At 36.2% G+C, this 17,276-nt stretch overlaps 1 protein-coding gene across 1 annotated transcript in view; it reads right to left on the bottom strand.

Moving 5' to 3' along the window:
• Window positions 1-17,276, bottom strand: part of LOC149805238 (sphingosine-1-phosphate phosphatase 2-like) — a 67,980-nt gene that overhangs the window by 19,722 nt on the left and 30,982 nt on the right. Inside the window, exon 2 of the mRNA XM_089948735.1 lies at window positions 8,667-8,756. Within this exon, the coding sequence (XP_089804861.1) occupies window positions 8,667-8,756 (90 nt within the window). The remainder of the gene's footprint in view (window positions 1-8,666; window positions 8,757-17,276) is intronic.

Here is a 17,276-nt window from a genome sequence, read left to right as displayed (position 1 = left end):
TATAATGACCATAGAAGTTTAAAATCAGTATCTATGTGAACGACCATACAGGTGGATGTCAGTGAAGTAGGATAGGCCCCTTCCAAGTGAATTATATAAAATTTAATGATGATGATAATAATTATTTAAGAGTACATTTATACCTCTGAAAAGCATGTTTATTAACATAACCTTTAATGTGAAACATTTAAAAAAAAAGAAATATCATTTCCGGTGTGTACGGCCAATGCAGTTTCTTAGTCAATATAGGTCTTTCAAAAGCAACCCATGCACATGTCTGCACATTAAACCCAATGCATTATCAATGTTTTCATCTGGCACATACATGTAGCAGTATCAAACACTATGAGACCACCCTAGAGATTTTTTACCTTAAACCTCAGATATAGTCACCAATGAAACATCTTAAAACCTGAATCTTGTCATAGAAAAATTGTCTTCACCAATGAAACATCTTAAAACCTGAATCTTGTCATAGTAAAATTGTCTTCACCAATGAAACATTGTAAAAACTGAATCTTGTCATAGTAAAATTGTCTTCACCAATGAAACATCGTAAAACCCGTATCTTGTCATAGTAAAATGGTCTTCACCAATGAAACATCTTAAAACCTGAATCTTGTCATTGTAAAATGGTCTTCACCAATGAAACATCTTAAAACCTGAATCTTGTCATAGTAAAATGGTCTTCACCACTGAAACATTGTAAAACCCGAATCTTGTCATAGTAGTTGTTGTTGTTGTGGGGTTTAACGCCATTTTGCAGCACATGATAGGCTATACATGGCGGCCAGTATTAATGGTGGAGGAAGAACCAGAGAAAACCCCGGGAAGAACCACCGACCCATGAGAAGCTACTGGCAAGCTTTCTCACATACCCACATTAGCTGAATCTTAGACTCGAACCGCCGCAGACAGAGGTGAGATGGCAGTGATCCGTAACGAACAGCGCTTTAGACCACTCGGCCACTCGGGGCCCCCTTGTCATAGTAAAATGGTCTTCACCAATGAAACATCTTAAAACCTGAATCTTGTTATAGTAAAATGGTCTTCACCAATGAAACATCTTAAAACCTGAATCTTGTCATAGTAAAATGGTCTTCACCAATGAAACATTGTAAAACCCGAATCTTGTCATAGTAAAATGGTCTTCACCAATGAAACATCTTAAAACCTGAATCTTGTCATAGTAAAATGGTATTCACCAATGAAACCTCTTAAAAACTGAATCTTGTCATAGTAAAATGGTCTTCACCAATGAAACATCTTAAAACCCGAATCTTGTCATAGTAAAATGGTCTTCACCACTGAAACATCTTAAACACTGAATATTGTGATAATAAGAGGTTGAAAAGAACAGCAAATAAAACAGTCACAAGCCTAGCTAAGTGTGCATGCAAAAGGGTTTACATATAAAAAGCCATTTTGCTGTAAGCTAACATGGATATGGGATGAAATGTTGAGTTTCAAACTTTTTGGATTAAACTGCATCAAACAAAGCAAATGTTTAGAAATTCTGGTAAACATTGCAACTTCAGTAATTTTACATGGAACCTCAAAACAGATGCTACATCTGAAAGAATATATAAAATTTTGTGTTCCCTTAAAGCAGTCTGAGACTTTTCCCTCACAAAATTCCATATCTAGCAACATGATGTAATATCACAGGACATCTCAAGATATATGCTCTCTAGAACACAAATTCTGTAGATATGCCTTCCTATCTATCTCGATTTATCCATGTGTGCAAATATATATTTATATATACACCAAAGAGAACGAAAAATACTATCCCTGGATTCTATAAAAGAATACTTGATAATAGTAGGCAGAATTAATATTTAATACAAATAATAATATCATACAGGTTAGAGAATTTTTAATTGATACTCCACGGAGATTCAAACCCAGGTCTGTGAGTACATTGCACCCATCACCTTGCCTGCACACATGAGCCCATATTCCCTCAAGACCAAGCACACATCACCAATGAATGATGCTACTCAATCGGTGTTACATGCATTCGTGTGTAGCAGACACACTCGCATGATGAACCTGTAATTAATTCTCATCTATCTACACAATCATAATAGAACTGGTTACAGAGAAATGTAAATATACACCAGACAGAACAGAAAGTGCTATCCCTGGATTCTATAGAAGAATGCTTGATAATAATAGGAAGAATTAATGTTTAATACAAATAATACTATCATACAGGTTAGAGAATTTGTTGTTCTTGTTGTTCTAGGGTCTAACGCCATTTTTCAGCACAAGATAGGCTATACCTGGTGGCCAGTATAACTGGTGGAGGAAGAACCCTGGAAAACCCAGGGAAGAACCACCGACCCACGAGAAGCTACTGGCAGGCTTTCCCACGTACCCACGCTAGCCGAGCCTTGGACTCGAACCCACGCAGACAGAGGTGAGATGGCAGTGATCCGGAATGGTGAGCGCTTTAGACCACTCGGTCACTCGGGGCCCCTAGAGAATTTGTAACCGTGACCTGGGTTTGAATCTCTGTAGAGTACGAATCAAAAATTCTCTAACCTGTATGATAGCATTATTTGTGTGTATATGTGTGTGTGTGTGTGTGTGTTCCTCATAAAGGTTATCTATTATACAGACCACTTACTGATGTTTTAGTCACAAAAATTTTCTCTCTCTATTTATGTTACTTTGACTTTGTTGTATCCCTTTGGTTACAAAGTAGTACAACATTTGTTATGATGTGTGTCTGGCTTATATTCTACAATTTTAATTTAACATTGTAACATGCAATTATCTTACAATTTTGTCATTCTATATTAACACATCCTCATTCTGTACATACATAATTTCCTCTCTTTAACCTTTAAATCCTTTGGGCTTGTTTGACAATGACATATGAAACAATTCTGGAAATAGCTCCTAGAGTTTTTCCAGTATTAGCAATCTATGTGTTGTTGCTCATAATTAAATTCACATCCTCTTGAGCTGCTACCCCCCTGAGTAGAATAGATACTGCCCATTAATGATCTCATCCAACATCTTGATGATATGCACTTAATTTCCAAATGTGTTTGAAACTGTATCAGAAATATGGCCCCCAGTGTGATAACAATCAATGACCCACTGACACACCCTGTATGATAGAACACACCTACTGTGAATGTTGCTTTTACCTGAATTTCCTCATATCTCAGTGATATAAGCTTATATTCAAAGTTAAACAACAGACTAATGCTCTAATGGAGAAAAATAATTTCCAGGAATTTCAAGATAAACAATTTCTTCCTTTTAATTGCCAAGTGTTTAAACCATCTCAGATATTTTCTTGTTATAACAAGATTCAAATTAGCTGCTGTGATGGGCATGTTGAATGTTCTGTTTGCATCATTTTCTTTAGGACCCACTAGAAATCATTCAAAGTCGTGTAGTAAAAAAAAAAAAACCATGTTGATACAACCATCCATTCAGAAGGTGGAGTGATAACAAGATTTTCCTGAGCTAAAAATCAGAGCCAATGTTTGGCCTCCTGAGTAGTAACAAGCCAGGTAAATCAGATGCAAGATCACCTAATTCATATGGATCAGAATTACAGTCAAAAGTATGGCCTCCAGAGTGGCAAAAATATCAACCAATCACATCCAGCACCACCTCATTAATATTGCTCATATCTATAATCAGTAAAGATCTTAAAAACATAAACTTACATTCCAATTCAACAAGAAATATGGTCTCTAGTTTTATGTGAGTGTGTGATTTGGATTTTTAACCTAGCTTTAACAACTTTTCAGTCATATTGCTATGATGTCTGCAGTGTGGCAGTTTATAGTGATGTCTAGCACTTGGGCATCATGTTTCAGACATGTAGCATCATGTCCCACCCAGTCACATTATACTGACACTAGGCTGACCAGTCCTAACACCAACCTCTTAATGCTGAGCGTCTAGTGAGGCAGCTGTTAGTACCATTTTTAGAAGTCTTTGGTATGACTTGGCTGGGGTTTGAAGCCATGACATGGCACGCATCTAAGATGGATACTCTAACAACTAGGCCACTGAAGCATGGGTCTCTAGTGGTAAAACACCAAGTCACTTGGGTGCATGATAAACTGATTAATATTTGTGAATATCACTCCTTAAACATTGCTCTACATCTTCTCAAAATCAGCAAATTATGACAAGATTGATCAAAATCAGATAAGAAATATGGCCAACAAGGCGATACCAAGCTCAGCCAATCAGACAAAGAATCACCTCATTGATATTTAACTCATCCGAGATATTGGTAATATAAACTTATGTTCCAAGTTTCTTCAAAACTGGACCAGAAAATAGTCCCGAAAGTGGTAACAAGATCGACAAATGTAGGATTATCCTATTAATATGATTGGATGCCATTCATATTCAAATCTGTCTGACATGCTGATGCTAGAAATTTGTATTTTAAAATTTGATTGGATATAAAGCCTCAAAAGAAGCTCAACCAATTGGATCAATGATCTCATCAACATCTGTGGATGTCTTCATATTCAAACTCATCCGAGATATTGTATTCCAAGTCTGGTCAAATTCGATCAGAAATAAGGCCTACAGACTGGTAACTGCTCATGGACACATGATCAATGACGGACGATACACACCAAATGCAAGGCTATACCACAAGCTCATTTGGACTTGCTGCCAGATGAACTGAAAATGAACACTCATAACCAGTGTCTTTCTACTTACAACATCCTGCAAGCATGATGAAGGCAAAATTATAAAGTATTTGAACATGAATTTATAAATAATCTAGTTTGCATGATCAGCATATCAATTGTCATATTTGCTAATGGAAATTTTCTGCAAAGGTATAATTATTAGGCTATATAACCTTATTACCCCACCCCCAACAAAACAAGTCCTTGAAGAGACTAATGCTCTTCTATTGACTGAAAAGAATTTCCAGGTCAAGATCATTTCTTCCTGTTAACTACTGCTTTGAATTCATCTCTGATATTCTCAGGAATGATATGATTTTTAAATTAGTTGCTATGGTGGACATATTAGATATCAAATTGGCACAATTTTCATTTAGGATGAAAAACTCACTTTGATGTGACTTTCCGTTTTTCCTTTGAGGAATGATGACATAAATTTTAAGAGTAATGCCATGGTGGCCACATTTGATATTAAATTGGCATGATTTCTATTTCAGACTTCATTAGACGTCTTTTGGTGAAAGCATAATGTTGACATAGACCAGCCATCTAGGATGATCAGTGATACCAAGATTTTCAGGGATTGGCACCGTTTTCGTTTATAACCAATTAGAAATCATAAGAAGTCGTTTAGTGAACACTCTACACTGATATGACCATTCGTTCAAGGAGATAGTGAGAACTAGACTTTCAAGATGGCCATTGTGGCAGGTGAACTGATTGTCCAAATGGCACCATTAGGGAAAATTTTACATCATAAAAAGTTGCTAAGTAAAAAACCATGCTGACGTCATCATCTATTCAAAAGGCATAGTAACAACAGTTTCAAGATGGCCAATAAGGACATCTGACTGATCTCATTTTCATTTTTGCCATAATAGCCAGTGGTTGCCAATATGGCCAATAGAGACAACATATTAATACCATTTCCATTCTGGTGCAACTATATAAGAAGTCTTCTGGAGAAAACCCCATAGAAAGATTACTTTTCATTCAGGAAGATTAGTAATAAAATTTTCAAGATAGTCATTGTGATAGTCATACTGGACATGAGATTGGCACCATTTTCATTTTGGACCAACTAGACATCATAAGAAGTCTTCTGGTGAATACCTCATGCCAAATTGCCAATATTACATTTTGTTCATGAGAAGTAGCAATAACAATATTTTTAAGATGGCCAATGTGATGGCCATACTGGACATCTGGTCAGCACCATTTACACTGAGGCTCAACTAGATGTCACAATAAGTCTTTAAGTGAAAAACCCATGCTGATACGACAATCCATTCATCAGGAGTAACAATAATATGATTTTCAAGATAAATATCATATACAACCAAATGGGATTCTGACTTTCCATTCAGAAGGATTAGCAATAACAAAGTTATCAAAATGGCCACTGTGGTGGCCATACCAGACCTGCCAACCCTTACGTGTCCGTCTCAGTAAGGTAGTTGATTTTTTTCCATAACGATTTTTTAGCTTTTTTCCCAGTTTGTCTTAAACATGCATTGCTTTCTAAACACCATTTTAAAATTATAATCAACAGTCTGATCATGCAGACGGTTTGCATGAACAAATAGGTGCAGTTTAAAGCATCTGGGATGCTGCTGTAAAATATGTCTGGTTCCCTGGCTTGTTTCACTAATCCTAATATGAAAACTGGATCCATATCAAACACGGATGAACCGATTATCTGGATTTTTCGGCAACTATCATTTTTCCATAGTTTTTGCTTGTATGCCCTAAGTCCATATTTTGAGGGCAATTATCGTAAGACTTACGGCAAAATCCTAAGAGTTGGCAGGTCTGCCATACTTGGCATCAGAATCAGAATGGTGCCAATTTCGTTTATGACCAACTCGACGCCATAAAAAGTCTTTTAGTAAAAATCCAATGGTAATATGACCATCCATTCAGAAACAGTAGCAATAATAAAATTTTCAGTATTGGAAACCAGACTTGTCTCATTTTCCTTTAGAAACAACTAGACCACATAATAGTATTTTGGTGAAAACCCATTGTCAATAAGACTTTTTGCTCAGGGTGGCCATTGATGGACACCAGATTGGGACTGTTTTCATTTAGGACCAACAGGACATTATAAAAATTATTTTATTGAAAACCCCTTGCTGCTATGACCATACATTCAGGACGATTTTCAAGGTGGCTAATGTGGTGCTGTGATGAATATATTGGATTTTTGAGCTGCATCAGTTTATTCAAGCCCAATGGGATGAAATGTGTATGCAAAGTTTCTCTAAGTAGCTTAGGATAAACAGCAATAAAAAACTTGTACTAACAACAGACTTACAATGGATAACACATCATCCCATAAGCTTTTCAGGTAAATTTTTCAGTACAGATAAAATCTGGAGTTTTAGGTGTTGGGGAAAATACCATCATAAAATCATAAATACTATTAAGAATCACTATGGCATATACACATGCTTGTTTTTATTAAATTCATTCTCCACCTCACACACACACCATATCTCGAAAACCTCATAATCCAAGGGTCACAGATTTGATAACTGCCCGGGCCAGCCAATGATGGATTCTTTTAAGTGTGCTTTATTATTTTTTTTTAATATACAAGGACAGCTGAGATATGGAAGCAAACTCTGGTTCCTTTTCACAGGTATTCATGGGAATTATGAAAATAAATTGAAACAATGGAACAATTTTTAAAGGGACACAATATAGTGCTTTGTGCATGGACATTGATGTCCCAAAAGATTTGGAGAAAATAAAATTATGTGATGAATTTGTGAAGGTCAGAAGAGAAGATGATTTCACCGACAATAAGATCATTAACAAGGATGAAATTCTAGTGTACTCTGATCACATCCCTGGATGGACTGATGATAAGATGGGGGTCAAAAGTGTGAGAATTAACAAGACTGGTGCAGATTTGAAAAATATGACTTTAGTCTTTGCTGTTTCCACTTCAGGTGATGTGTTGCCTCTAAAAATCACAGTATGAGAAAGCTAAAAGAAAAATATTCATGCATCAAAAGAATGGATCGTACTTGTGCATGAGAAGGGATGTGTTGATGAGACGCTGCTGCAGTAGGTTAATGAGTTTTATCTCAGGTATGTACACAGTTTTATATCTTTTTTAAATAAAATTTCAGTTGGAGTGCATTTTCCAACATGTTATTTTCTAATGATTTAAAGGGTGTCTCATAACTTATGACTCAAAACAAACGATGTGTCCCAGAACATACTGTGCACACACAAATTATGTTTAAAATTAATTTATGGTGTCCCAACAAATACGGTTTCTCAACATATACAGTAAATACAATTTGTTGTTGAGAAAGACACTTAACTTGCATTTTACTGGCATGATATAATCAATAACGTGTTGAAAGTGCCATTGAAAATCAACCAATGGACTATATCCAAAAATCCATGGGGCTCTGAGTGGCTGACTGATAACTGCCATTTCACCTCTGTCCATGTGGGTTCGAGTCTTGACTCAGCCAACAGGGGTGTGTGAGAAAGCTTTCTGGTAGCTTCTTGTGGGTTGGTGATTCTTCCTGATTCTTTCTCCACTAAATATACAGGCTGCCATGTGTTGAAAAATGGTGTTAAACCTACAAAACCAAACCAAACATAACCCAAAATCCATATATAGTACAAGTCACTGTACAATAACTGCATGTTTAGAGTTTGCTAAGAAATGTTACCAAATATTACTGCAAATGCAATATTTGGCCTTTGATTGCATCCAGGATGAGAGGCCCTGAAACCAACCCCTCTCCTGCAGATGGTTTTTACATATGTAGAAGTTTGCAAAGTTTCCACCAAGAGACTAAGAATATGGAAGGAAGGACAGACAGATATCAAAATATCCCATGAAAAGCATGAAAGTGTAAAAATTATAAAATTCAAGACAATCTATGGGATCAATGAATAATTAGTGAAACAGTGGCCTGCTATCTTTCTCATTCCTCATTTGTCACTCACCAAGGCAGTGTGCATCCCAAGATAGACTCTACTGAAGGCCACCAATGTTGTCCAGGACATCGCCAGAGCTAGACCGATACTAAATGGAAACTGAAACAAAAAGAAGAAATACAAATCATGTCAAAATTTAAACAATGCAAGTCTTAAAATTCCCCCACCCCAAACATTTGACAGGTTGGTTTACATCATACATATATTCCGATCACATCACTAGAGCTCACACTTTCAAAGTCAAAATCCAGACTCATTTAATGTTGGTGAAATCCAGACTAGGTCTGGAGTTCATACAAATTAAGCTTTTGGAGGTTGAGTTTTCAATCTCAATCAATTTTGACTTTCTCAAAAGTAAAGTCCTTTACGACTGGTTTAGGTAGAATGCCATGCTCGATTTTGAGCTTAGAGGTCTTGTGATCTCCAAGAAAGATCCATGGTTTTTAGACTCAACTGTTATGCTGGTGAAATCTCAATCTCTGATAAAAGCTCAAAAGATTAATGATCTCCATTAGGAATCTAACAAAAAAATAATGGGGTTGAAAAATGTTGGGCAATTTTCATTCATTCGATCGATTTTTCATCACAGGTTTTCAGGAACTAGTGCAAATCATCCAATCACACATCATAGAAAAGACCCTGATAATCTTTACTGTGGGTCTAATTTTTCATGGTTATGCCAAAAATGACACACTGATCAGTACAGTGACCCATCACTATAAGCGACCTCTAATACCATGGTCCATCAAATAACACAGGCATAGTCATTGACCACATTGTTGGGGATGAATTAATTTTGGATATTAATCCTGCCTTTATATAAGGCAACCTTACTTAAAATAGCATACACTTTTGTTGCTCTCCTGAACAACACTAAAGCAAGGGAGTAATCTATTAGATTCACTGTTATGCCTTTCACAAAAAAGGACCATAATGTCTACCAATGTTGGGTCTTTAAACACACCCAACAGATGTGCACACACATTAATCATAAAAAGCAAAAGGTTGTACATTGTCATTTTTTTGCCTTTTTTTCAGATATTTCTGCAAAATCAGTACCAGCTTTCTACTTACATTATGTTTTATTTTTTCCAAGCATTCTGCATACCACTTTTATCTTCTGTTAAGCAACTCTGAATTGTGTGTAAAGCCAAGTTGCACATCCAATAAAAATGAGACATAACTTGACAAACTGGTGTCGTAAAATGCTGGAATTCAAACATGTGCTAACATTCAACAATTTAAAGATGAATCTCACTTGAAATTCAGTAAGTCCTGGCATTGTAAAGGTGCAAGAATAAAAGTTTTTAAAAAATGTGCCCTAATTCCACTAATGAATGATAATGTATCCATACAGTTCATCTGAAAATTAAATTTGTCTGAGATTTTATCAATATAATGTTGCACACCAAAACAATTTAACAGTCCACCATTAATAGGCAAAGTTACGCTGTGAAAGATATGAAAGTATAGGAAGATGGAAGGCTAAGGGCTATAACTCATCAAAATCCTCATGTATAAAAGCTGGTAATCTACCTTATTTGAAGTTAGGTAGAAACACAAATTTAGCAGGACAAAAAATCTGGGGCCATATCTTTCGTCTAAATAATGCTGTGGAATGCTATAGATCAAAGTCATTCGTGATCCCATCAATATACAGCTGCATGACAAATTTTGTTAAAATCCACTGGTCTTACCCAGAAACCAAAGTGGGAGAATAGGCAGTAAAGGGCCATAACTCATCTAACTGATGACTTAGAATGCAAGAAATCAAAATCTTTCAAAGTGTCATTCAAAAATAAAGGTATGTGCTAAAACTGGTTGAAATTCAACAGTACTTATTACAGTTGTGCTGCAGAAATAAAACCTGTGAGGTAGGGCAATATAGGGGCTGTAACTCCTAAAACTGTAATAGTGGAATGTTGTAAACACAACTCAGTCAAGGGTTCATCAATATATGGCTGCATCCTGTATCTGGTATAGAGCCAACAATCCTTAATACAATTTTGCTCATGAAGCCAGAATTAGTAATATGGAAAATCGAAGAAAATAACTGCTGCAAATGGGGTTGTGGAATGATGAAAATCAAGCTCAAGATCTAAATGTTCCTTGTTAAATTTGGCTGAAATCAAACAATCCTAAGTAAAGTTACACTGTGCAAAACCCAAGTTAAGAGGAAGAAAATTAGGTGTTTTAACTCCTGTAAATGATTAGGCCAAGAAAAAATATGTTTCCAATTGCACTGGCTTTAAAATTAGGGTAGGCAGGTCGTTTTTTTTTTGTTGAAACATTATATGCATTTAAGGGGGGGGGGGCATGCAGGAAAAAGGGCTAGGATCTGCAAGGCCATAACAATTGTTTCCTTTTGCACTGGCAAGGTAGGTTTCTTTTAAACATATCATATATATATATATCTGTGTGTGTGTGTGTGCTTCAAGTACTGTGCTAAACTGGTTCAATTAGATGCACAAATCAATTGCAGGAATTTTTATTAATTTTTTTGCCCAGGGGAAAAAAGTGCAAGGGTCAACAACAACAAAAACAGTGATGGTCGGCCAACAAAAATATTTTTCGTTTGGCCTTATAGAATGCTGGAAATCACTGTCATTCAATGTCTGATCAAAATTAAGCTCCATGTTAACTTTGGTTGAAATCCAACAATTCTTGGTAAAATTATGCTACAAAACCTAAATTAACAGGTCAAAATCCAAACCCAAAGTTATGAGAATGAGTACCAGGTGTTATTCTTGTAAATGATTTTATGAAACCCTGAAAATCTATCTTACTGATTTAGTTTGCAAACCCTTCCAATCTGTCTGCAGTCTAGTTCATGTCAACACTGCCTTGGACAAATAGATTCAGATGTTCCATGCAGCCTTAGACAAGTATGCCCCAATTAAAACAAAAATGGTTAAACACCAAATTACACCCAATGAGGCTAGGCACCTAAGAGATAATTTCCACAAGAGAAAAGACGTTAAAAGCTATAGAAAGTGGAGGAATACAACTAACCAACTGATAGATAAGGCAAAAGATAACTATTATAAACAGGCTACTGATGAAAGTAAAAGTTGTTGTTGTTGTAGGGTTTAACACCATTTTTCAGCACATAATAGGCTATACATGGTGGCCAGTATTAATGGCGGAGGAAGAACCCGGGAAAACCCCAGAAAGAACTACCGACCCACGAGAAGCTACTGGCAAGCTTTCTCACATACCCACATTAGCCGAATCCGAGAAAGCGCTTTAGACCACTCGGTCACTCGGGGGCCCCTGAAAGTAAAAGTACCAAGACATTGTGGAAGCATCTAAAAGAACTGAACCCACCCAAGAACAGTTTTTTCCCCCTAGACTTAAGCAAAATGACGATATAGCAACATCTGTACAAGACATTGTGGAAATGTTCAACAATTTCTTCATAAGCATCTCCAGTAACAGTATTCAGAACCAGACACACAACCCAATTGAACTTGATGCTCTTCTATTATTTATAAGAGCTAAAATTCCTGATGATAATTATTTTTTAGTAGCTAATGTTAGTGAAGCTGATGTTTTTGGTATGCTAATTAGGGTGAATAATAATAAATCCTCTGGATTGGAAGGTATTAGTCCACGAATTCTTAAAACTTCTGTACCAGTAATAACAAAGTGATTAATGCATATCATAAACTTAAGTATAATGAGTGGTAATTTTCCAGAAACACTGTGCAAAAGTTACACCTATCTTTAAGAAAAGAGAAAAGGATGATCCAGGGAATTACAGACCAATATCAATTCTACCTGTATTGTCAAAATTATTTGAAAAGCATGTTGCCATTCAGGTCTATATATTTTTTGAAACCTACTCTCTATTTCATAAAGTGCAATCAGGATTTAGAAAGTACCACTCATTCCAAACAGAACTTAACAAATTAATTGCTCTTTGCCTGAAGGAAATGGATAATGGACATATGACTGGGATTGTTTTCCTTGACTTCAAGAAAGCGTTTGATCTTGTTGATCATGAAATTCTGCTGCAAAAGTTGAACTGTTACAATATCAACAATCCGTCTTTAAACTGGTTTAGATCATACCTAAACCAAAGATCTCAACAAGTAAGCACTGGCAATATTAGCACTCAAACTTGCACTATTCATTCAGGGGTCCCTCAAGGTTCAGTTTTAGGCTCTCTCCTCTTCCTTATCTATGTCAATGATCTACCATTAAATAATGAATCCACAAATACAAAGTTGTTTGCAGATGATGCAACCTTGTATACTGAAGTTATCCAAATGAGATTAAACTCAGACCTTATTAGAGTCCAAAACTGGGCACAACAAAATAGGATGGTAATTAATGAAGGTAAAACAAAAACATAAGCTACACAAGTCAGGGAACCCAGAAGTATCTCTTGCAATAAATAATCATCTGTTACAAAATGTCAAACATGAAATGCTTGTAGGTGTGTCCATAGATAATAATTTATTATGGAATTACCCTATTGATGAGCTTAGTAAAACACTGTCATCCAGAATTGCCCTACTGAGCAGAATCAAGAAATATTTACCTATGGAAACTTGCAATCTATACTACAAGTCATATATTCTTCCAACAATGGATTATTTGTTCAAATGTATGGGGAAACTGCTAAATCTGAGCTTGACAGGATTTATAAACTTCAGAAATGAGCAGCAAGCGTAATTTTAGATGCATCTATTGATCATCCCTCAAAAGCATTGTTTACAGATCTCAAATGGTTAACAATACATGACAGGATAGATTTTCACAAGGCAGATCTTTTATTATATAAATGTCTACACGGAACTGCACCATAGTATCTTCAGGACTTATTCAGGCCTTTTTCAACACAATACCAGTTGAGATCAATATAACATAGAAACCTTCTAGCACCAAAAACAAGAACAGAGCAATTTAAAAAGAGCTTCCAATACTCTGGTACAGTTCTGTGGAACAAGCTTCCACTACATGTAAAATCTGCTGAAAATATTAGAGTATTTAAGAAGAGATATCATGAGCATGTACGTGTTTCTAATAGATAATGCAATTTATTATTTTAATACTAAACATGTTAAAATAAACAGTAGTTATTGCTATCTTCATATAATGTTGTTGTTGTCAGGTTTAATGACATTTTTCAGCACAAGATAGGCTATACATGGCGTCAGTATACATGGAGGAAGAATCCAGGAAGAAAAAAAAAAACCACCACCAACCCACAAGAAGCTACTGGCAAGCTTTCTCACATACCCACCCTGGCCGAATCCGAGACTTGAACCCATGCAGACAGAGGTAAGATGGCAGTGATCCATAATGGTGAGTGCTTTAGACCACTCGGCCACTCGGGACCCCTCATATAATGTGCATTGTTATAATCTCCTTAAGAGGGCCTCAATGGAGAATAGTCCTAGGACTCATGAGTCACCCTCTAGACTAATAAGTCACCCTCTATAACTAAAGCATATTATTATTATTATTATTATTATTATTAAGGTTATTTTGAAAAACACAGTTTTCAGTAATCTTCGAAAATAGAACCCAAAACCCTACTTCAGTATATGTCCACTGCATACATCATGTACAAATTGCAAACAGTCATGGTTGGAGCTAATGAAAAACTATCCTTTGGGCAGTTTAAAATAGATAAAAGGTCAGGCATAAACCACCAATTCATGGATTACTTATTGCCTGACAATAGCTAATGTGATGTGTTTGAAGACTGCAGTGGGTGAGTCCATTGTGCTAATTTGCATAGGTAATGATTATTTGAAGTAGAACAACCCAATTTCAATAGGTAAATCAAAGAGATGCTAGATTCATGTAGGAGAACAAAAGTTATTACATATCACTGCACTGAATGAGAATGTTTAAGCTAGCTGCATTAATGATTATTGATAAGTTTGTAAGTGGCAACATTTCTCTGAAGTGAGACTTTACTCCATGTATAAAACAGAAAGCATGATTATTCAGTTGTCAGAATAGTATTCAAGTGTGATTCATTTTTGAAGGTGAAAATCAATTTCAAAACTCTTGGTTGATAGACTTTTACAGTATTTAATGTTATTATTAAAGGGTTTAACACGATTTTTCAGCACAAGATAGGCTATACATAGCCAGTATCAATGGTAGAGGGAGATCCCGGGAAAATGCCAGAAAGAACCACCAACCAATGAGAAGCTACTGGCAAGCTTTTTCATGTACCCACACCGGCCAAGCCTGAGACTCGAATGCATGCAGACAGAGATGAGATGGCAGTGATCCATAATGGTGAGCGCTTTAGACCACTCAGCCACTTGGGGCCCCCTGCAGTATTTAATTCTTTGCATATACAGCAAACAACATATTGATATACATCATTCCTGTGTACAATGTCTGTTAAAATTGGAGCACCACATGTCTGTAACCTATATGACACACTAAAATGAACATCCAGATTAGTTCTCTTTATTATTTGTTGTCGTAATCTTGTTAAAATATTAACTATTAGCTGTCCTAAGCTTTTTAGGATGATTTTAGCAATGAAATTGATTGAAAGAAAATAATAAGCACACACTTGTGTTTGCCCAGTTGATTTGTGTTGATAAAGCATTAACATCCATACTGGACATACACTTTTATTACTGCTGTATAACCTGTAAAGCCCCCATTAAAGAACATATTATGCCCCTCCCCTTCCCCCAATGAGTGTGTGTGTGTGTGTGTGATTTGGATTTTTAACCTAGCTTTAACAATTTTTCAGTCATAATGCTATGATGTCTGCAGTGTGGCAGCTTACAGTGATGCTTAGCACTGGGGCATCATGTCGCAGACATGTAGTATGATGTCCCACCCAGTTACATTATCCTGACATCAGGCCGACCAGTCCTAACACTAACCTCTTAATACTGAGTGACAAGCGAGGCAGCTGTTAGTACCATTTGTGTACGTCTTTGGTATGACTCGGTCAGGGATCGAACCCACGACCTCCCATGGCCAAGGCAGACGCTCTAACCACTAGGCCACCAGAGCGGTCTCCCCCAATGAAATGATCAGTCCAAAAAGTGATGCATATTCATTTTTCTATAAAGATAAGTATACCGGTATCTCAGGATCAGACTGCATAAGATACAGTTCTGACAATGCTAACATTCTGGCCATCCAGAACAACTAGATTCTGACCAGGATTCACTCAGATAATCCAGCACATGTTTGAACACCATTACCATCTAGTCTCTAGTGACTGTAGTGATGAAAACTAATGACACCTGTATCACCTTCAAACCTTCTGAAACAGGGCCAATGAATTAAACACCTGCAAAATTTGACTCATTATTACAGCATGTAATCCCTTGTCAGATCCAACTGCACAGACCTTGATATGCCATTACATCATAAGCTGGCAGATCTGAGCCAATGCAGTCTGCTAGAAGTAATCAGTAGAACAAACAATATAGACCCTGATCTGCCGATGCAATATTCAAAGGCATATCAAGGGCCATGTCTCCAGTGTAACGTGACTTGTAAGCAAGTATATAATGTAACATTTTCCATTCTATTTTCATAATATGCTTACAAGTTTTACCTTAATTACAGGGAACACTTTTTTAAAACGCCTTTTTTTAAGGATATAGTAAATATATGCAATTGTGCAGGCAGAACATTGTTAGTTTTTTTTTCTTTCTAGATTGGCTGATGAAATTTTATCACCATGTGTCCTAACTGTGAGACATCCCCATACCTGACAGTCAGCTATTTACAGAAATCATTGATCTGAGCTTATCAATGTGATATAGCAGTCAATTCTTGCATGCAAAGACCCATTGATCTGTCTGTGTGAATAAACTGCTGTTAACTAGGGTGACTAGGTGACCTTTTGTTAGCATATGTATAGGTACCCAAGTCCACATGACAGATACAGTATTTATTCTATGAGAACTGTGGGGGTGGGGGCTCAGCCTGATAAAGGTGGATAGGAGCCCTATTTAACCCATGTATTTGATCATTTTTTCAACATATGTACAAATAATTATTTGTACAATGTTCATTCCAGAAATAGTAAAAAAGAGATGCAAGGCCTATAACAGTTCATAATGAGGGGACATGTAAAAGCCATGTTTCCTCAACGAACTGAAACTCTACAGACTGAATATAATGTCCAAGAATCAGTGACAAGTCAGTTTCTTCTGTCCATTTCTAAAAACAGCTGATAAGCACTGAAACCATCCCAGATATTTTTGAGAAACTCAAACAAAAGAAAACTGCTGAACTTGTCTCAGAGTCAAGGTATACCTACATGCTAATCGTGAGTTCATGTGTAATTAACATTTTGATTAAGAAAAAAAAAACCATTATTAAACTGGAATAATTAAAGGCATTCTTCAGATATCTCTACAAACTGGGTTTGATAAAATTCCATTAATATAAGTAGGTCATCTAAGAATATGTTAAGGAAATGATTTGTCAGTAATCTTCTAATGATAGGCATCATATTTACCAAGTTTCAAAGCAATCCACCAAAAAACTGCTAGTACTAGAGTAGCTGCATTGACAAAATCCTGCCATTCACTGCATCCAGCTGTCAAAAAGGACAATAACTCACAAAAAGATCATACAGATTAGTCAATACATACATGTATGTGCATT

This window comes from Sinohyriopsis cumingii, chromosome 2, assembly GCF_028554795.1.
Source record: "Sinohyriopsis cumingii isolate HCF-2022 chromosome 2, ASM2855479v2, whole genome shotgun sequence".
Lineage (NCBI taxonomy): Eukaryota > Metazoa > Mollusca > Bivalvia > Unionida > Unionidae > Sinohyriopsis > Sinohyriopsis cumingii.
Note: the sequence above shows the minus strand (reverse complement) of the source record. Positions and strands in the feature narration are given on the sequence as shown.